This window comes from Platichthys flesus, chromosome 2, assembly GCF_949316205.1.
Source record: "Platichthys flesus chromosome 2, fPlaFle2.1, whole genome shotgun sequence".
In the NCBI taxonomy this organism is placed as follows: Eukaryota; Metazoa; Chordata; class Actinopteri; order Pleuronectiformes; family Pleuronectidae; genus Platichthys; species Platichthys flesus.
Genome location: NC_084946.1, coordinates 14,743,930 through 14,764,369, shown reverse-complemented (window position 1 = coordinate 14,764,369; position 20,440 = coordinate 14,743,930). Strand labels below are relative to the sequence as shown.

The window sequence follows — 20,440 nt, the reverse complement described above, 5'->3', positions numbered from 1 at the left end:
CAGCGAGAGAACACTAAGAAAATCATGCCTTTAATAATCCGAATTCAACATCAGCTCTTAAAGTTGTTTGTGGATTTCTGGCTAAATGTTATTTCGCCCTTTCAAATCATATTAAAATATAGAACCAGATGGTGAATATCCTGTGCAGGTTTGAAGGTCTTCCGCACTAGTTTGACAGTAACTCGCTTGTCAACAGCAGACATCAGGGATCACCAGAGGATGTCAGTCACAGGACACCCACCACAGGCCGATAATATGTATGTGTCCCGAACATCTTTTGGCCCGGTGGGTGTCTCTCCTACAGACCCAGAGCCATTGGCTGCAGTGTTCTGGATTCCCTGGTGTTTCTTTTATGGGCTGGCACTGGGCTTGTCTGTGGATTCCCGGCTCTTTGAGCAACCTGATGGTGGATGTTGCAACAAAGCCCCTATAAGCAACCTCCACTGGGCAAACTATCCTACTAAAGGAAAGTGTATTTATAGAAGGCGATGATCAATGAACTGTCTAAGTCTTTGGGAACATGAAATGGGTAATGGGAAAAGAAACAATAAAGCTACATATAATAGAACTGCAACAGAAATAGTGATTTTCTATGATTTTTATGAATTACGTATTCTCTGAAGGCCTAATGATACAATCTGAGATGGAAAAATCTGCTTAGTTCTTATTATTTTCTAAATCATTCAATTATTGTTCCAGTTAATGAATTGTTGAACAATAACAACAGTTAAATGTGTTGTATTGAACCCACCCCCACTGATTCAGCATATCATACATTTGACAAAGACAATCAAGATAAACGACTTTGCTTGTAAAAAATTATGAAATAAAAGAACAGAAATAACTGATACATGAGACTGTTTCATGATAGTGACCTTTACTGGTCCTCATTTAGTCTGGGGCTCAAATTAAACTTCATTTATAGAGCATGTGTGTGCGTGTGTGTGTGTGAGTGAGTGTGTGGGAGAGAGCGAGACAGACGTGTGGATGCATGTGTGCGTGTGTGTTTGAATCTTACATGACCCAGGCTAATTTGTGTAAGTCCAGAGACAACATTGAAGAGAGTCGTACTGCTTGAACTGGTATTCCTCATGCTGTGGGTTTGTGTTTGCTCACGAGACTGTGTGTGCATACCGGAGTACCCCTGTTTGTGTGGTGCATCCGTCTGCGCTGACGGAGAGAAGCCTATTGATTATTTTAATCCTCCTATTTGTGAGTCTGTGATCCTCTCGGCTCGGCCTTCCACAGGGAGATTGCTAATGGGGCTGAACGCTTCCCTCCTCAGACCTCTCTCCCTGTCCAATTAACTTAACGCTGGAATCTGAGAGGAGGGTGCACTGGGATTCATGGAGTGTGTGTGTGTGTGGGGGGGGGGGTGCTGGGATACACCCTACCTCCTCCCAGGTCCAGCATTTCCCCAAAAACACTCTTTTGCAGCACATTCAGCAAAGACCTCCTCATCCAGAATAGCATCACCTCTCACCTCTATTTAAAGATCGAGCTCCTTGTTACATTCCGTTGAGGTGATTAATTCCTTCAGCCAGTGTTTCATTTTCACATGGACGCCTCGCAGAGGGTAGGAAAAGCATCAGGCGCAGAAACAAGTCCTATTGTTGGAACAGTACCTTCACGCAGGTCTCTGTCACTGCTTCCTTCTCAAATATGTTTCAGTTTGTTATTCCTCCAAAGAAGTGTGTGTTCAACTCTCCTGAAGCTGAATTTAGACAAATCCTTTAATTATGGAGTATAAGACTGAATATGAACCTGTGTGACTGTGTTCACAAAACCTCAATTTGTTGTTTGATGTCATTTAGATTATGCACATGCTCCATTTCTGTAAAGATAATCTTTAAATGTATCCAACATACTTACATTTCTGGAAAGTACCTTGAGTCCACATCAGTGCAGGGCTCTACTTCTCAACCCAAATCTACTGCAGCTAATAAACCCATCTTCTAATAATCCAAACTGTTTATGAACAAATACCTGCAAAACATTTAGTGCCAATCAATATTATCATGCTCTCCCCTAAACAAAGATGAATATGGTAAACATCATTACTGCTTAACTGCTTAGCATTTGGTTCAATGTAAGCCTGGGCAGTGACCGCAGTAGCTTCACAGAGCACATTAACTCTGATTGATATATTATCAATACTCAATATTTTTAGAAAATGTTTGAATTCAGTTTATTTTTATTTTACTAGATTAATTTTTACTGTCGCTCTCAGTTTGTCTTTAATACACATAGAGAAACCAGAAATCTGACTTTCTGACTAATTTCACTTTGTGTTCTCTTATCTGTCAGGATCATTTTATCGAGGAGACATTTAAGGAGAATTGGTTGGCGTTGCTTTTCTCCTTTCTTTTTCTTCTGTCTGTTGTGTTTTAAGATGACAGCTTTCACTTTTAGCTTTTGGTGACATTGTCAGAAATGTGTCAATGAATACATTTTTAATTTTTAGTGAGGTCATTGTTAAAGGTACGTCTACAAGGGGTGGTATAATAAACAAACGTAATATAGTTCATTGTAAAATTATCTTAATTTTACATAATTGCTGATAAAAAAAGATCTTTGCAACCAAGAAAAACCTTGAGCAGTGAAAACTTCTCTCACAACAGATGCAAACACCTTCTGAGTCCTTGATTTTATTGTAATGTACAATTAGAGAGGACAAAATGAATGAAGAATAGAGAAACTGCTGGGGAGTTTTCTCACAGCAAAAATAATCCTGGCTTTTCTTCTTTATTATGGTTTGTGGCCAGAGAAAAATCTTTGCTGATTTCATACATAACAAATACACACAACTCTGCTGGTACAGTGACAACAATGAGTCCACATCCACACTCATGAACAAAGGTAACAGCTCCAGAAAACACACACAGTAGGGATGCAGCATGGCAAAGGGGTTATGTAAAGCCACTCAGCAGTAATGGCTGTGTATACTACACAAGATGTCAGGGTGTTTTTTGTTTTTTAAATCACAACACAAGTCAATCAGACAGTTCACATCCAAGTCTCATCGGGGTAATGTCATGCTATCAGGCCTCAGGGCTGGATCTGTGTCACTGTCACACAGATGAGCACGTATGATACTGGGCCGATACAAAGCTCTCTTCTTCTAAAACTACAATAGGTGTGTTCCAATTAGTTTGACATACATCCCATTTAAATATAATGTAATAAAAGAAAAAAGAATAGAATTTGTAAATATAATATTTTGGCTACATCAATATACTTTTAATTTTTTTTACAATTTCCCTTGATACAAATTTTTAATTACAAAGTAAAATGCATACAGAGTGAACCCTGACCTCCATTTAGGTTTTTTATTTTCTATTTATAGCAGCGACTTTCACCTCCAGTTACACAGAAACAATCAAAGTCTGTGTCCACAATTAGTATCTGCATTGTCATTGTGTGAGTTAACAATTATTACATGGAATGTCCTTGTCCACTTGGAATCCTGTCTCATGCATAACAAATCTAAATCAAGTAGAAAGTGTAAGGCACAGAAAATCTATATGTATGGCAGTAAAACATTAACATCTGCATGTGGGTACATTCACCATGAAATTAGATAAAGTAGTTTGACATTTTGGGAAATATGATTCATCATTTTCTTGCAGAGTCAGATGGTAAGATTGAAATCACTCTCATGTCTGTAAATATGAAGCTGGAACCAGCAGCCGGCTAGGTTAGCTTAGCATAAAGACTAAAAACAGGGGGAAACGGCTAGCCTGGCTCAGTCAGTAGGCAGCGAAACCAGGCTGTGCAAATGAGGTATAAATGCTGACTAGTGAGTACTGTATGGCAGATTATACCAGAGCCAGGTTTCCCTTGGGCCATAACTTCTCAAAACTGTCAATCCGACAATCACGTTAACTTTATCTCATGATTAGAACTGTTCAGATCCAAGGATTGAACTTCTCTCTGTCGTTTTCTTTTTTTTGCATTCACACACTACAACTCTACGAATGCCATCTAGAGACGGTCTGACAATGTGTTTTGTTAACCCAACATTAAAAAATAGATATCCTCACTCTCTATAGCCCCTTTCCCACTGGGTAATGTCTGCATTGAGAATGTATACAAGTAACATTGACTCCCAGGTCAAATGACACAGGTTTGAATCCGCTGCAGCTCAGATTAGCAGTGACGGAGACATGACACCCGGGGGAAGACGCACATCTTGTCTAGGCACAGTTTTTTTTTTTTACGCCATTTTAACTCAAATTGAAGTTTTGGGGCACCAAGGTTTTTTCACTTATCGATTGCGAAATTTTGGGATCAACATGCAACTGCGATTTATTTTTTTCTTCTTCATTTAGTGAAGAAGAATTATGCAACACTGGCAGGCCGGCGAGTTGAGAGAGCTTCTTAGTTTCCAGTGCTTTCGTGGTGTTGAAAATGACTCACTGGGAAAAAAAAAACAGATTCAACTTGTGTATGCTCTGATTTTGATCCTCCCTCTACTGTGGCCGTCAACATGATCAGACAACACGTCCTTATCATACTGCCCACTATGGATGCCAGTATGGATTGACTGAACAGGTGAGGCAAGAGAAGAAGCCTCAGCTCATTAGCGGGACGTAATGAAGCGCTGTCATAAGCTTCGGCTCAGGGAAAATCTCAACGCTTAAACCTCAATATTGATATACTGTGTGTGTTAAGGGACTGTTACCGACAACTCGACACCAACTCCCTAAACAGGAGTCAGAGACTGTGCGAGTCAAACTGAGAGCAAACGTGATGCTTTTAAGAGCCAACACACACACAAACACACACACACACACACACACACACACACACACACCCATATACACGCACACTGGGCATGAACACAGACATACAGCACACTGATATGATTGTGGTGTCGGCTGTGTAATCGGCTGCGATCAATGTATTCATGACTCTTTTCGTTCTGTGACAACGGCCATATTGAAAATCCATCTCCCAGTGAAGGTGAGAGGCTGCAGCCAGATACACACACTTCGATTTACAGTCTCCATTCAGAGATCATCTCAGTCGATTTCCGACCGGTGGCTGAAACAGCCATCTTGGGTCAGTGTAAAAACTGAGAAGTTCAGTAGGTGTGTGTTTTCATGCCTGTGTGTGTGTGTGTGTGTGTACGAACAAAATTGTGCATGTGGAGCAGATGTTAAAGTTAAATGTATTTTAGCCATGCTTACACATACTGTACATGGCACAGGTTACACAAGCGTGTGTATCAGAGCTAAATGTTAAGTGGTAGTATATACAATATAATATTCAAACTCTTGTTATTAACTGTGATCATGTTATTTCATGTCTCGCGTGGTGAAGAGCGTTGAAACGACGAATGACGTAATGGAAGCTTGGTGCGTTAGATGTAGGATGGAGAGGAGACTTTCTGCTTGATTACAGGAGAGAGAGAGTATATAAACATGAGTACACTGTCAGTCGGGGTAGATGAGGAAGCCAGAGAAGGTGCTGTATTTGTTGGTGTTTCCCCCGTGAACTTTGCCACCGTCCAGCTGCACACACACTTCGTCCCCCACATCCAGGTGCAGGATGACACTGTTGGAGGCGTAGTCGTAGTTCTGATCTGCGTCTTGAGCGATCGCACTGGCCCTCACCTGGGACACAGACAAGAGAGATGTTTATGAGCAGCAAAGATGGAGAGAAACATCTAAGTCATGGTAAAATGGTCTGTATTTAGAAAACGATTTTCCAGTCCACTCAAAGCATTTTACACTACATTTTTTGCGATTCCTCCATTCACACACACAAATTCATCCAGTGCATCTATGTGCAGCCCTTTCTCTATCGCACATCGCACACACTGCTGGCTCCGCTGTCAGAGGCAATTTGCGGTTTGGTGTCTTGCCCGAAGGACATTTGGGAACGTGGAAGACTGGGATTGAACCTTTGACCTTCTGGTTAGCAGAGCCTGAGACACAGCAGTGGAAAAGGAAATCATGGCTGTCCTGTGTTTTTTTGCCAGAGGTTTGTGGCTTGTGTTGAAGTTGAGGAGGTACTGTGGCGTTTAGTATTAAACAGGCATCTTGATACCAAAGCCAAAGGTCTGACGACTTCATACCACATAAGACAAGCAATCGATCCGACGTACAGACCAAGAGAAACTCTTTTTCGGCAGAGCAGAGTTTGATTGGAAAATGTAACTCTTGAATTATGAGTCTACACGTTGTAGGTTTTTGAACTTTTGTAGCAAAGTTAGAGCTTCTGCTTATTTAACAATAATGAGAGGCCGAGAAGGAGGTTGAGGTTGGTGAGAGGAGAAATAAGAGACAGTGGTGGTGAGTTATCCTCCAACATGGCTGCAACTCAAACTTGCACCTGCCACTCACACTGCTTGTCTTGGCAAATATGGCACCTTCTTGTTCATTTGATCGCAAACATCTTTTAACTTATTTCTCCTTCTGATTCAAAGTCATATATGCAATTATCATTGTCGTCTTGATGAATGAAATTCACTTCATGCATCAGTTTGAGCTCTGACTTCAACAAATCACTGCTTGACCAACATTAACCATCATTATTTTATTGAGTTAATTTGTTTTTATCCTGTTTAAAACTTGTTAAGCACATTGTAACTTTGTTTTTAAAAGTTTTATACAAATAAAGAGTTTTATTATCATTATAATGACGTGCCTGGATGTTCATATGTCTGTGGATGAAGCTCCTCTGGGTAGTGACCGATGCTGTTTGAGCCCAATCGACATCAGACAGGCAACATCTTCAGCATCTTCTAAAACACTTCTTAAAACATTATTTCATGGCAAAGCCTCTTTGAATGTCTAATAGGTTTTGAGGTTTTATTACATCACTATAATTTCAATTTATATTACCGTGTGATTTAATTTTATTCCCTTCTGCTTTATGATCTCTTTGTTGAAGAATCATATGTATGTGGGCCTCTTTAAAACATTCTTCCCACAAGTGGAGACGAAATGTTCTCCTGGGGTTAAAGCTGCAAATACAGCAGACATCCATGTTCCATGAGAAGAAGAATGTAATCCAATGTTATTTAATCCCAAATATGTTCAAACTGAATCAATCAGAATAATCCTAATAAAAGTGGATAACTGATGTTCATACATATAGGCTGATGCTTTTAATAAGATTAATCTTTTTACATCTAGTCACAACCTTCAACGCACAACCAGTTGGTCCACTTTATCTGGAGGTAACCGGCGCTATTTCACTTCCTGTCTGGATCTTTGATCTTGGTGTAATGTCATCAGTGCAGATGCCTTCCTGTCCACTGGGCAGATATATGAGATGTGCAGTGACCTTTGGCCTTAAGCCTCCATCAGAGAGCACAACCTTTCTGAGTCACTATCAATTGCCCTCACACCTGATCCACCTGTTGTAAAGGGGAAAAAAATAGTCTAGGTATTACAGGGGTGTTATCAGGGAGGACATCAGTTAATTTGTCAAGCAGTAACAAGAAATACGATCAATGTAAGTTAAAGTTAGCTCCTGATATTTGTTGGTGCAACTGAGCTGCTACTCCTTGTCATAGTCATCGGTGGGTATTCATAGTCTCCGACAAATATTTTAAGTTTAAGTTAATAATGTAATAAGTTTTTATTGTTTTGGGATAGTATTTCACTGATATTGAGTTTTGCAAACTGGTATAAGTGGTTTTCTGGTCTGATCTTGTAATCGGGGCTGTGGGTAACACACGTGTTGCAGTTACTCTAACACAGTCTAATTAATTATCACAGACACGGCAGGACAGTTAACACCCAACCCCACATGTTAACCATCAGAGTCACCATGCATTTTCCCTCAATGTATATATAACTGTTATAGCTAATAAAGAAACAATGTATACATATATACTAAACTTAATCCAAATATATTACACAACTGAATATGCAACAGTGATTAGTACATATATAATCCTAATAAGTAAAAACAAGTACTTAATAATGTCTTCAGTAACCAAGTTCTCCCTTGTATGAACATAAAGATAAAGATATTCATTATAGGAGCTATTTGAAGAAATTACAGTGGGTGAGTTGGTGCACTAATGAGCATCACTTTTATATTTGAGTTTTAAAGATAACGAGAGTTTCAGCTGAAAATAAACTCTGGGTAACAAAATCTGAATTTAGTTAAACTTTTAGGAGTGCTTTCGATTAAGAGGGCAGATTGAGGCCTTTGGTAGGTGCTTTCTGAGCACCCTGCCTTTTGAATTGTGCGCCACCAATTTTAGTATTTTTCAGTGTTTATTTTTCAATGAGTAGCCTGGTAACAATGCAATCAACAGACCTACAACACAGTGACAACAAGCCCTTGACATAATAGGGGCTTCGTAAAACTTGCATTATGAGCTATATCCAAGTATCTAGCGATTACTGAAATTCACACCCAACAGAGTAGGATGCATAACCTAGAGAAATCTGGAGCCTTGCATAATTTAGAAAAAGCAATAGATGGTCCGATGAGTCATTCTTCAGCCTTTTATCTGCATGTGGACCGGTTTCCGTCATTAGGAACACACTCTGATTAAACATGATGTTGGGTCTTTATTGGTATCACCAGCCATTTAAAAAGGGTTTACATTATACGATACTGAGCAACTTTATTTACCAGAGAATATCACTGCTGATCCAATAATGACCAGATAGTCTAAGAATAATGCTCTAATGCATGCAGAAATTAAGAAAAGGTTTCATATTACTATATATTTAATTTCACGTAGTGGGAGTTATTTTTCTAGATGCACGGACCAGTATCCCAGGGTTTAGGTTCAGAAAACAGCTGATTCAATCGAGAATGGGACATCCTAATTCATTTTGTTGTTAGGCAATTCAGTTATTTCATCCAATCCCCTTCTCAGTTCGAACTCCTAAATTGTTTTCGAATCCCAGCATGCAAATCTCCCTCATAATAAATTGCACCATCATTGGGTAAGTAACCGACTATTCAAGCAGACGATTCATTTAACACTGGGAAATAAAGTACACAAACACATACATATTAATGAATGCAAATATGATACCCTCACTCCATCCTTGTCTCATGCTCTGGGTCTAACTAAGGATATGGTCCATCATCAACACCAGACATAAAGCCTCCCTGACTCACTTCTTTTATCTTTTATCTCTAATACAAATCAAAAATAAGACTAAACCACCAATTTCTCCTCATCCTTCATCAAATAATGAGCTTTTCCTTTCTATTCTTAATTTTTTTTTGTCGCATATTTCAATTATCAATTTGACTCGCCATTTTTCTCTGTACGATCATTTCCTCCTTGTAGAAAAGGTGAACTTCTTTATTCCCCCTTCTCGAGACGGAAATGGATCGATACATTTCCTTAGTTTTAATTCATCTCACATCACTCCATTAATTGTTGTCTCCCCCTCCACGCCTCACGCCCCTTCCATCATCCCGCTCCCATTCGCCACCCCATCTCTATCTCTTCATTCTGCGCCCATCTATCCATCTTTTTGTGTCCTCACACCCCAATGAGATGCAGGTCACGCACACGTTTTCTCTCCCCCCACCATGGCAGTGTTGGCGGGAGCAAGCGACTAAGTGTGTCCCTGTCCGGTCTAAATCGGATTGATTAACGGCGTGCTGTTGTGGCAGGTCTCCTGAGAACCCCCCCCTCCTTGCCTCCTTTCCCATCCCCTCCTCACAGCCTCCCTCGGCCCTCTACCTCCAGATGCGTCAGGGCAGGCTATACATGGCTGCAGGCTACGGTAATTGGTAGTCGGACAGCCATGGCAGCTCCCCGCCTAATAGGTCCAACTCCTCAATAACTCCACACAATCACAATAAATGGGGCCACAGGATAGGCTACAGTGGTCAAATGGGCCCATGAAATACTAGTGGGAGGTCAGGATAAGATCCAACACACACACACACACACACACACACACACACACACTTACACACACCCTCAAGCTCATTCTCCGTCTCGATAGCAGCCGCTCTCTTTCCTTTTTTGTTTTTATGAATCTCAAGTGAACACCTGTGAAAAATCACACAGCATATCAGACGTTTTATCTCATTCTGTTTTATTTCATACTGTTAGTCTGCTTTGCACTGAAGGGACTGAACAGCTCCCCTGAGGAGATCTAATAGGTTTTAGGAAAAAATACAACAGCAACGAGATTCTGACATCTTGTACATCCAACATCTGTCTACATGGTTGAGCGCCATGATTCCCCTGACAATATTTTCAGAGTTAAAAGCTGACAGGCTGATCTAACCTGCTATGAGTGCACTACAGGATTAGCTACAATAAAAATACTTACTAATATCTCTCTATACTGTGTATATGTGCATGGACAACAATATTATAATAGCTCATTACGCTGCTGAGTTCCATCTGCATCAATCGGCCACAATTAAGGGTCATAATAAACGTTGCAGCACTGTTATTTACACCATTTCATTGAAATGGCATTTTAAACATGAACATTAGCTAATTAAATTTGCCAGCTAAAAGGACACGGTTTTGTTTATGGCTCTTATGGTTGACTTCCTTATGAGATACCCAGGTTTGCTTATCATCAATTGAGACAGCGTAGAGACGCTGACGTTTACTGTATTTTGGTTAATTCATGTTCGCATTCTCCTCATATAAATATATATATATATATATATATATAAAAATAAAACAAAAATCAAGAGGAGACATGCGCAGAATTTACAGACTAAATATTTAGTTTCACCTATTTCTTCATAGATATTTTATGAAATTCACTACATTTATCTGACAGTCAATTACCTCTTCCACACAGATGCATTACTATTAATATTTAAATGATGTATGATATAGTGATGTATCAGTCACTTATTTATTTATTATTAATTATTATTATTTACTCAGTTATTTCTCACCAACATGATTTTTTTTCTTTTAATATATAATAATAAATGTATAAATCAAATAATAATGTACTAGAGAGCTGAACAAAAGTCATTGTTTTACTCAAGTATTTGACTTCAGTCACCCTTTGCTACATGGCCGTTAAATTATGTTATTGTTTGTATTGGTAATTATGTTATTGTATGTATTAGTACATACAATAACATATCTCTACATTTCAAAGGGAAATAATGCATTAAAAAAAATCGTTCTCCCCTTATTGCCAAAAGTTCAGGCAAAAACATTTCCTTTGCATTCTTGAATTTGCATTAATCATCCTATTCAATACAGAGTAGTTTAACTATGATGCTTTAATTATTCACTCCTTGTAAAATCAGACAATTTGAAAAAAAAAGTAACGTAAATGTAATTATTGCTTTGCAAGGTATTTACTCAGTCCATACAATAGAAATACAGCAGGGCTGTTCTCTCTTTTGGTGCTTACACAGACACTTTACATATATGGCATTCATTTAAGGTTTGGAAAACTTCCTCCACTGCTATGAAAAATATAATTTATTGGTCCCAGCAGAGGTGGGCACGTTGCACGTTGGGACACTGAAACCAGCATGGAGGAATCCACAGGTTTGGCTGTCAGTAAGAATTACAGGGAAACGTTGTTTTCTTAAAGTGGGCAGGAGGCACTGGGGCTTTGGGAGTGAAAGCAAGAGGGAAAGGCAAATCAGGATTATTGTCAACAGTGGCGGAGATTGATAGCGACAAGGGAGTGAATTTCTGTCTGTTGGCCCAGTGCTGTTCCGACTTGATCTGCTGCTGTAGAGGAGAAGGGAGACCCACGGGACATTAGAGAAGATTACACTGCCTCCACTTCTTATTAGTGGGGTAACATTTAATGGGGGTAGACAGAAACGAAGGAAGAACAGAAAATGGGGAGAGTGGCAGAATATGAATAATTATAATGGTGTACACTTTTCAATAAAAATCAACAATACAGAAATACTGTATTTGAAATGAAGTCCACAAAAGATCTCTATTATTATAATGTATATCAACCCAGCCCTCATGATGCGTATGTCCGAGAGAAAACGGATTGAAGTTAGGGTGTGAGGTAACAGGAGAAAAGATTGTGTAGTGAAAAGAAGCAGAAATTTGGATGAGGACACGCATTGGGGCGAGCAGCTGCACGCACTTTAACAGTCTAGGCACAGGATTTGAGCAAAGGAGGCCAAAGTTGAGAGGGGCTCTGAGTGATGGGGAGGGCATCGCGTTGGATAACAAACTGATCAAGCGTGCCTATTTCAAAGCAGGGGGGAGGAGGATGAGGTTGGGGAGGTGGGCCGTCCGCGCGGTGTGCTGTTTTGTCAGCATTGTTTTGTTTCACAGCGGTGCCTTGATCTTGTGGTAATAAAAGTGACAGGATTCATTCACTGTGATGTACAGACCTCTCAGAGCGGAGCGAGGCAATTGAGACAGGGTCTCTTAAACTTACCTGAGGGACCTCTGAAGGGTGAGCAGGGAGGGGGGGGGGAGAGGAAGGGCAACTGAAATGGCCTTTTTTTGGTGAAAGCGGCGGTGTTTTCTCCACCTCCATCCATGCGTACCATGGAGGTCTCCTGTTTCTTTTCACAGGTCGACAAGTAGCCCTCCTCGTGCACCCCTGACTCGCGCAGTAATTGGCATACTAAATGCTAATGTTTTGCCATGACACTCAAGACCCAGGTGTAAAGACGTTGATTAGAAGTCTCTAATTGGCTCCACACAGAAACCTTTGAGGGGAGAGGAGGTGCGTTAATTGGATAGAAATGGCTTCTATAGACGGCAGCTACCTGCAGAGCATCAGCCACAGCTAAGCTTCAGTTCTGAGGCTAAAGTACACTATTCCTTTATGCCATACTGTTGAGCGTCTCATAATAAATCTGTGATTTTTTTACAGGGTTGCGTGCACATGCACCTGTTGTGTAGGCACAGTATGCAATGACACAAGCAGCAACACCCAAGAGAAACTAACGATCTCGCGCTCATCATAAATCATATAGACTGTAAATACAAAAATGTGTATCAGGTTATAGGATAAGGATCTAATTCTGATACATCTACTATTAAAGTTTCCAATAATCCAAGGTACATTTTAGCATCACTTATGTTAGTTCTGCCACCATCGAACACTGTGAAACACCGCTGTTCAGAACAGAGGCAAAGTCCTGCTTCCTTGATGAGGAGAAATAATGATATAATGGGAAGGCAAAAGCAAGGCAGGATAAAGGCATAACAAAACACTGTGACAACCACATAAAACCCTTTAGTCTGTAGAATATAATGGCTGAGGCCATTATAACGGAAACATATAGTCAAATAATGGCTGTGTGTATTTTCGGGGAGAAAAAGGCAGGAAGAGAAAAACAAGGGTAAGCTGCAGGGTATAAGAGCATTCTTTCTGTTTGCTCTACATGAAATGCTGCCTGAAAGGACAAGCTTTTATCCTTTATCACAAAATGTTCCCCATTATAATGTTAGGTCCTTAGGTCTGACACTAAGCCAATGCAACACACACAGATTTTCAATCTTGAACAAGAACTATTCAACCAATACGCATGACTCTTGGAGGGAGACATGGTACGAAAGTGCCATAATAAAATACATTTGAAACTGTCTCATGAAGTGCCACATGAGGCCAACATTGACACTTTGCCTGACACACTAATTAGCAGCCTACACCTTTCACAGTATCACACCTTCCAACTGGAGCTGAGCCATCTCTTTCAGTCCAAGCTTGTCATCATGTCGTATAAGTAATATTGAATCATCTAATTAGCCAATATATTTTAAAAGTTATTTTGTTATGTTAACTTGGTTACATAAAACAAAAAATTGTAGAGTTTTTATGATGAGCGATATGAAAATGATTCTTCTCTGATGTTTACTCTTTACAAGCCGGACCTTATTTAATACCTTTTTCTCATCTTCAATCATATATTAACCAATACATTATCATAAATAAAATACATATATACCTTTTTCAAATCCTTCACTTCTGTTTTTCTAACCTGTGCACTTCTAAGTCTGCACATTCATTGTACATTTTTAATTCCTCTTTCCTCCTAACCTTTACACCTTACATTGTTGAGACTGAGCCACATGTCAGAGACTTTTGTTCGGTTTTAACAAGGCACCACTTTGTCCACCAGTCTTATTCTCCAGTAGGTCAAATCCAACTTGATGCCAGGGCCACTTAATGAGGTTACTGGGTGTCAATAGATGAGATGTTGAAATGCAACTACGGCACTGATCATCAAAACCAGTGTGTGTGTGTGTGGTGTGTGTGTGTATGTGTGTGTGTGTGTGTGTGTGCGCACAACATACCGTCAAACTGACCAACCAAGATTCACCCATATTGGACCAGCTTTAAATATTCATACACCCACTCCATGCTCATCACTGTAAAGGGCAAAGTACATATTGCTAGTGAATTATATATCCATTGAAAAGGTCATCTACCTCGACACCAATCTTTTGATGAGTTATGGGACACTTTGAATGAAGAGGTTTGCTTGATTCCGCTCTGCAAACTTAATGTAAGCTCGCACATCCATGTTTTGTTAGCACGGACTTGAGGCAACCGGCACCTGAGAAGTCTGATTGGTTTCAGATGTGACATACGTCTTCATCCTGTCTGCTCAACTCCGCCCCTCAATGTAGACAGAGGATGTTACTTTTTTACTCATCCTCCCCTATCTCCTCTGCGAATATGCATCCATCCATCTGTCCCTTTCCCCGTCTCTCTCTGTCAGCCCACTTGTCGGTGTCCTGCCTGTCCCTGCAGTGATCTCTCCCCAGGATGTGTCTTATTCTCAGCTCTCTTTGACAAGACATTGATCAACACCACACATATCAGTCTGACATTACGTGTACACACACACACACACAAATGCTGCAAAACCCACCCTAGTCATAGCATACTTAAAAGGACCAGATTAACATTTATAGAGGAAAAATACCTCATTCATTTTCTATGTAACCAGACCTAAGGTGGACCACAAGTGGCATGGAAATGGTAATTTAGCATTTCTTTAATCGGTAAATAATTGTCATGGAAAAATATGCATTCATACATTATTTACAATATTCTATAAATACATATTGCCATGACACTTGTGGTTCGCCAATAGACAGCAGGCTATAAGCTTAGCTTAATAGTTTAGCTCAAAAACTCGAAATGGTACATTATTTTCAAGTTGTTGGATTTTGTGTCCTTGGGACAGAGTCAAGTCAGCTGTTTCCCTTTGGTACCGGTCTTTATGCTAAGCTAGGCTAACAGCTGCTGGGTCCAGTTAAATATTTTATGTATACACTTGCATGTAAAGACATCTCAGCTCCCGAAAAAGTGAGGCAAGCATCTTGATCGCTGCCTGCACTCTATTTCATAGACCCCACCTCCTCCATGATAATGAAATAGACATGGACTGAACTAAAATATAAAAGTAAATGTCAAATAAATTTACCTTGAAGATGGTTTCTGTCATTGTAAATTGTTTTTAAAATGTTTAAGTTGTTTTCCCAGTAAGATTTGTTTTAAGTAGCTATGCTGTAAAAACTTTATGATTGAGAGCTGAGACTGACTCGTTATTGGGTGCACGTGTCAAAGGGACTTTGCAGCCGTGGCTCCGCTACTTTCCAGACGCTGGTTCTAAATTGGCAAGATGGCAGCATTTGTGTCCAGGACATTTTAGCTTAATTTTGGATAGGGGAAGGAAATGGACACGTGTCATCCATCTTTATATACAGTCTATACAGACAGTACAGTGGCATCAATCTTTGCATGTAACCTTTGCAAGAAAGTAAATAAGCATATTTATTTTAAGACTGTTGCTTAAATAAGTGTTCTCACACGTTATCCAATTCTCACAGTAGAATAATGTCACAACGAAGAATGACTATTAAGTAACATTTTTACGGAAATGACAATAGTAAAGGTGTAAGTTACTGTTGAATGTCTTTACTGCCTAAAGATTGACAAACTTTTTTATTATTATCCTTAAGGTTTTTCTAATTGACCTAGCTAGTTCATTCTGCTCCCAGAGCACTATTCACAGAAAGAAAAAAACACAGTGCATTGAAACTGAGGGGTAAAGATCAGCACTGAATTGGGTTAAATAATTTAGTTGATGGAAAAGATAATTAATGGGGAGTCAATAGACAGTGTGGATGGTAAAAGTATAAAATCTATCTGTGCATGCGTGTGTGTGTGGGTGCGCGAGCGTTCGCTAAGAAGGGGCACAGGTGGGGGGGAGAAGATCTCATCTAAAAGCTATGAAAAATTTAACAGCAGGAGTAGAGAGGAATGACAATGTCTGTGAAGGCACGCAACAAACCAAGTCCCCCAATTATATCTGACATTTAACTGTCTGTCCTCTTTACTCCGCACTTTATGCACATCCTGCCAAGTCAATGAATTGAGGAATAACTATGTTTATGGACTTTATCAGTAACATAAAATGTGTTTTTATGTTTGTATTTGGAGTATAGCAGGCATCAAAACGGCAGATTCCATTGAAAGAAACAGACGAAAAACTTATCTCATCACATTTGATAAGATAAGTAAAGATATTTAGAGGATTATCCTTGTTTCCTCATGAACTGCATTAAGAATCTGTGTAATTTGATGAAGATTTTATCAGTATTTGATTGATCGCATAGCCTTGGTAGAGATGTGCTTTCAAGATTTATTATTTTAATAAAATACTTATTTTCTCAGTAATTTTTCAAGCCAAAATGCCAAATTTGCAGTTTCCAGCCTCTCATATGCAAGGTTTTTCTGCTCGTTTCGGACTTTTGGCCACTAAATCAAGCAATTACAAGTTTTCACGTTGGCTGTAACCTGATGAGAATCTTGTCATTATTTTTCTTACAGTTAACAAACTAAAAGGTTAATTAATGCAACTATCAGTAAAACTGATTAATCAAACAGTCATCAGTTAAAGCTCTATTTCGTCATCTGAATCTGGGTAAAAATCTCAATATAATACACATTTTCATAGACAAAATTGATACAACTCATACAAGCATGGTAATGAAATATGCCAGAAGTTTTGCATACATGTAGTTGTTAATAAAAAATTGTTGCTTATGAAATCTCACTCTGATAAGACAGGAAATAAATTGACCTGCACCAAATATTTCTTTACCCAAAATCTTACGGAGTCAACAGTTTTTGAGATTTCCAACTTTATCAAACAAATGCTGGTGTTCCCTGGCGACATTCCTAATGATGCACTATTCTGGTGACATCTTTGCATTGTTGCATTGCAGTTAGAATGCACATAATGATGGACAACATGCCTGTCTCCCAAAAGATAGGGCCAAAAAGTCTGCTCTCTAATGGCTTGCTGAAATATAGACCAGAAGCCTCCTCCGTGTTAGTAAATGGGACATGGCACCAAATAAAAGGTCAAAAAACACAAATACATATATTTCCAAGATGGCTTCATCATTTTAGCTACTTTAGGTGGTTCCAGTAAGTTTGGTTTAAATTATTGATTTAATGCTATAAAAACGGGATGAAATATCATGATTGACAACGGTGGCTGACTTTCAATTGGTTGAGTGTGGGCCTCAGCAGGACCTTGATGTCGATGTGAGGTGAGTGTATGTATGAATGCGTCGTCCATCTTTATGTACAGACTATAGGTGAGAAGGGCAACAAGACCTCAAATGACTCCTACTGACGAGAAAAAGACACAATCCCCCCCCAAAATAATTTGAATACATATTATGTACATTGAGTAACAAATTAAAACTGGGATTTTTACCGCAGAATTTGTCATAATCAGCTCCTTCTCTTCCATATCCTTACTGTATCTAAAGTATTTTTAGGATGGAGCTTCAGCAAAGCGTATTAGTGCAGCAGCCCAACAGGGTGATGGTCTGCTCAGCAGCATGTTGCTGTCAGTTCATGTACCGTGTAAATTATGTACAGACAAACCACCGATGTTCCATCAAGCGCTCGGTTCAGTTTGACTTGGCTTGTAACAATGCAAAGCATGTTATTCCCCCTTCTTCCCAAGTAATCCCCAGGATATCACTCTTCTATCCTGCAGCACACATGTCAGAATAACAGTTCCTCAACAGAGTGAGGGCTTAGTACCTCAAGCTTGTCATACTTCTCCAGATGGTAGTGTTCAAGGCTATTTCCAAGGCATTTATACTTGTTTATTTATTAGTGTTAAAGTCAGAGTTCCTTAGAGGACAGTAGCCAGCTGCTGCATTTTAGCTTTTGTTCCATGGAGACTTGGAGGATTGTTATCCTCTTGATCGCTTGGCTGTCAATCTCTCCCTCTCACTCCCGCTCCCTTTGTTTACAAGTTGTACAATTAATTAAAGGGCTGGTTTTCAATGTAAAACACTTCTTAGTCCTTAGTTGTTTCTAATATCATCCTGTCTTTGCACTCTAAACGGAAGTTAAGATACAGTAACTTCAGCCTTATTCCAATTATACAACCTTTTATTTTGAGGGTCATTCCAAGTCTTCAACCTTTCTATCATGTACCTTGTGCATAGTCAACTTGTAGCAGAAAAAGCAAGAATGCAGGAGAACTTAACCTACAAAGTCTCTGAGGTATTTTTGATCATGTCTGTTGGCTTTTCTAAGGCTAATCTATATTCTCTAAATCACAACCATTTATCAAAAATGGGACGGGTTTGATATGATGACTGACAGAGTAGCACTGCAGAAGGATTTCCATTAACAACCAAGATGGCTGTTGCTGTTATTAAAACAGAACTTAACGAACTGGATCATACATTTTTACTAAAAGAAGAACAAACAACTGTAGGTCAAGGGCTTCCAGACATTTTTCTGTTTTGTTCTGTTTTTGTTTTGTTTGTGTTGTTGATAAAACAACTATGTGGACTTAAATAATAATCGCATCCAACCAAGCCAAGCATATTATTATGGATGTATTCCAATGCGACAGATGAGACTTTACAGATTAAATAGGAAGAGAGTAGTAGCACCATTTAAATCAAATATGTCAATGCTAGTAAGGGGTCTGCTGAACCTGGATTTACAGTGACCGCTAATAAGGGATGAGTTAAGAATGAAATCAAACACGCCTGTAACAATACAGTGATTTGATTGGTCATCATCATGCCTGAAATTCTATTGGTTTGGGGGATTTTAACAAGGTCTTTTTACAGAAATCCAACAGCAGATCAAAATTTGACATAATCAACATTAGCAAATTATGAATATTTTTTAAATCCAACATATTGTCACAGTCTTTACTACTATAAAATATCTTAATAATTTAGTTTAATTTAGATGACTACCTTTTATCGAGTGTGTGTTATGTTGAACCGAGTTAAATAATTGAATGGCTGCTGTCACTGTATCCACAGTATTTGACAGAGCTACTGGATCAAAGTCTGTAGGTAAATGTACTCAAGAGACTCACGTCATTGTTGGTTAATAGTTGCAGAAGTTAAGAGAGACACTTTAGACCGACATCAGACCCACACTCACCTGTCCGTTCTTCTTCAGGTCAGCCCACATGCTCGTACCATCACCACCCCTCATCAGGACATGGTACGTGAAGTAGTAGATACCTGGCAGAGGGCAGGTGAACTTGCCGGTGCTTGGCTCATAGTAGTTCCCTACATTGGTCACCACGTCATCAAACTTTAGTATCTCACTCCCTTCGTGTTGTTTTCGAAGGCCTGCGTAGAAGGCTATTTTGGGGCTGTAGAATGAGGGGCCATAGCCACCGGGCCCGGGCCCTGGTGGACCAGGTGGGCCAGGCTTGCCCGGCTCTCCAGGGGGCCCCTTGGGACCTGCAGGGCCAGGAAGTCCAGGGGTCCCTCTGAACCCTTGTTTTCCCCTGCGGTTTGAGAAGTCTGGGGGCTGAGGGGAGACGGCTGTCAGCTCTCCCTGTGGGGGGGTGAAAGTGTCACACACCATCCTGCAGCTCCCGAGCATCTCGTATTGCGTGACCCCTCCTCCGGAGCCTCCCCCTTTGGTGGTGTGGACCAAAAGGGGAATGGCCACCAGCAGAACCAGGACCATGGCCACGCCGACTCCAGCCCCGATGACACGTTTCTTGCGGCTGAGCCGGGAGGCGGCCAGCGTAAGAAAATCCTCCTCCCCCTTAGCTGGAATGGTTGTGCCGGCCAGGCTGAACGCTGGGTAGAAATCAACTTATGTGAAAGTTGAGGGCAGAGGAAAGACAGAGGGGGCTACTCTAGGATTAGGGCAGGCACCTCTCAGACAGAAGCAGGAGAAAAATCCACAGTCTGAGGAATAATTACAAATTCAATTTTCCATTTCTTGATGTTCCGGGCATCTATTTGTATTATTTTTGTCTTTCAGCTTCCTGGCTCAATGTTTCTGAGGGCTATCGACCTATCTAAAGATAATACATCACTCTGCAAGAGGAAAAGAAATATATCTAAACTTATTTGTCAAACATATGCATCTTGATTGTAATGTTAAGGTTTTGGCAGATTTATTTTCTTTCCAGCTCTGTGATTGTAGAAGCTCCAGTGAAAAGCTCAGTTGCTCAGGCAGGGAGCTGTCAGGTGGGGTCTACA

The 20,440-nt window shown here is 39.9% G+C and overlaps 1 protein-coding gene across 1 annotated transcript; it reads right to left on the bottom strand.

Annotated features, from left to right (window-relative positions):
• Nucleotides 1-2,678: 2,678 nt before the first annotated feature.
• On the bottom strand, nucleotides 2,679-20,219 carry c1ql4b (complement component 1, q subcomponent-like 4b). The gene is made up of 2 exons (XM_062400266.1): nucleotides 19,377-20,219; nucleotides 2,679-5,618 (listed from the first exon to the last, which is right to left on the bottom strand). The coding sequence occupies exons 1-2, from the start codon at nucleotides 19,914-19,916 to the stop codon at nucleotides 5,439-5,441; spliced, it is 720 nt and encodes a 239-aa protein (XP_062256250.1). The 5' UTR covers nucleotides 19,917-20,219; the 3' UTR covers nucleotides 2,679-5,438.
• Nucleotides 20,220-20,440: the final 221 nt, after the last annotated feature.

Coding starts and splice junctions, on each gene's coding strand:
- c1ql4b (XM_062400266.1), bottom strand. CDS start 19,916: ATGGTCCTGGTTCTGCTGGTGGCCATTCCCCTTTTGGTCCACACCACC. Junction 5,619..19,376: donor ACCTGAAGAAGAACGGACAG/GTGAGTGTGGGT, acceptor TCTGTGTCCCAG/GTGAGGGCCAGTGCGATCGC.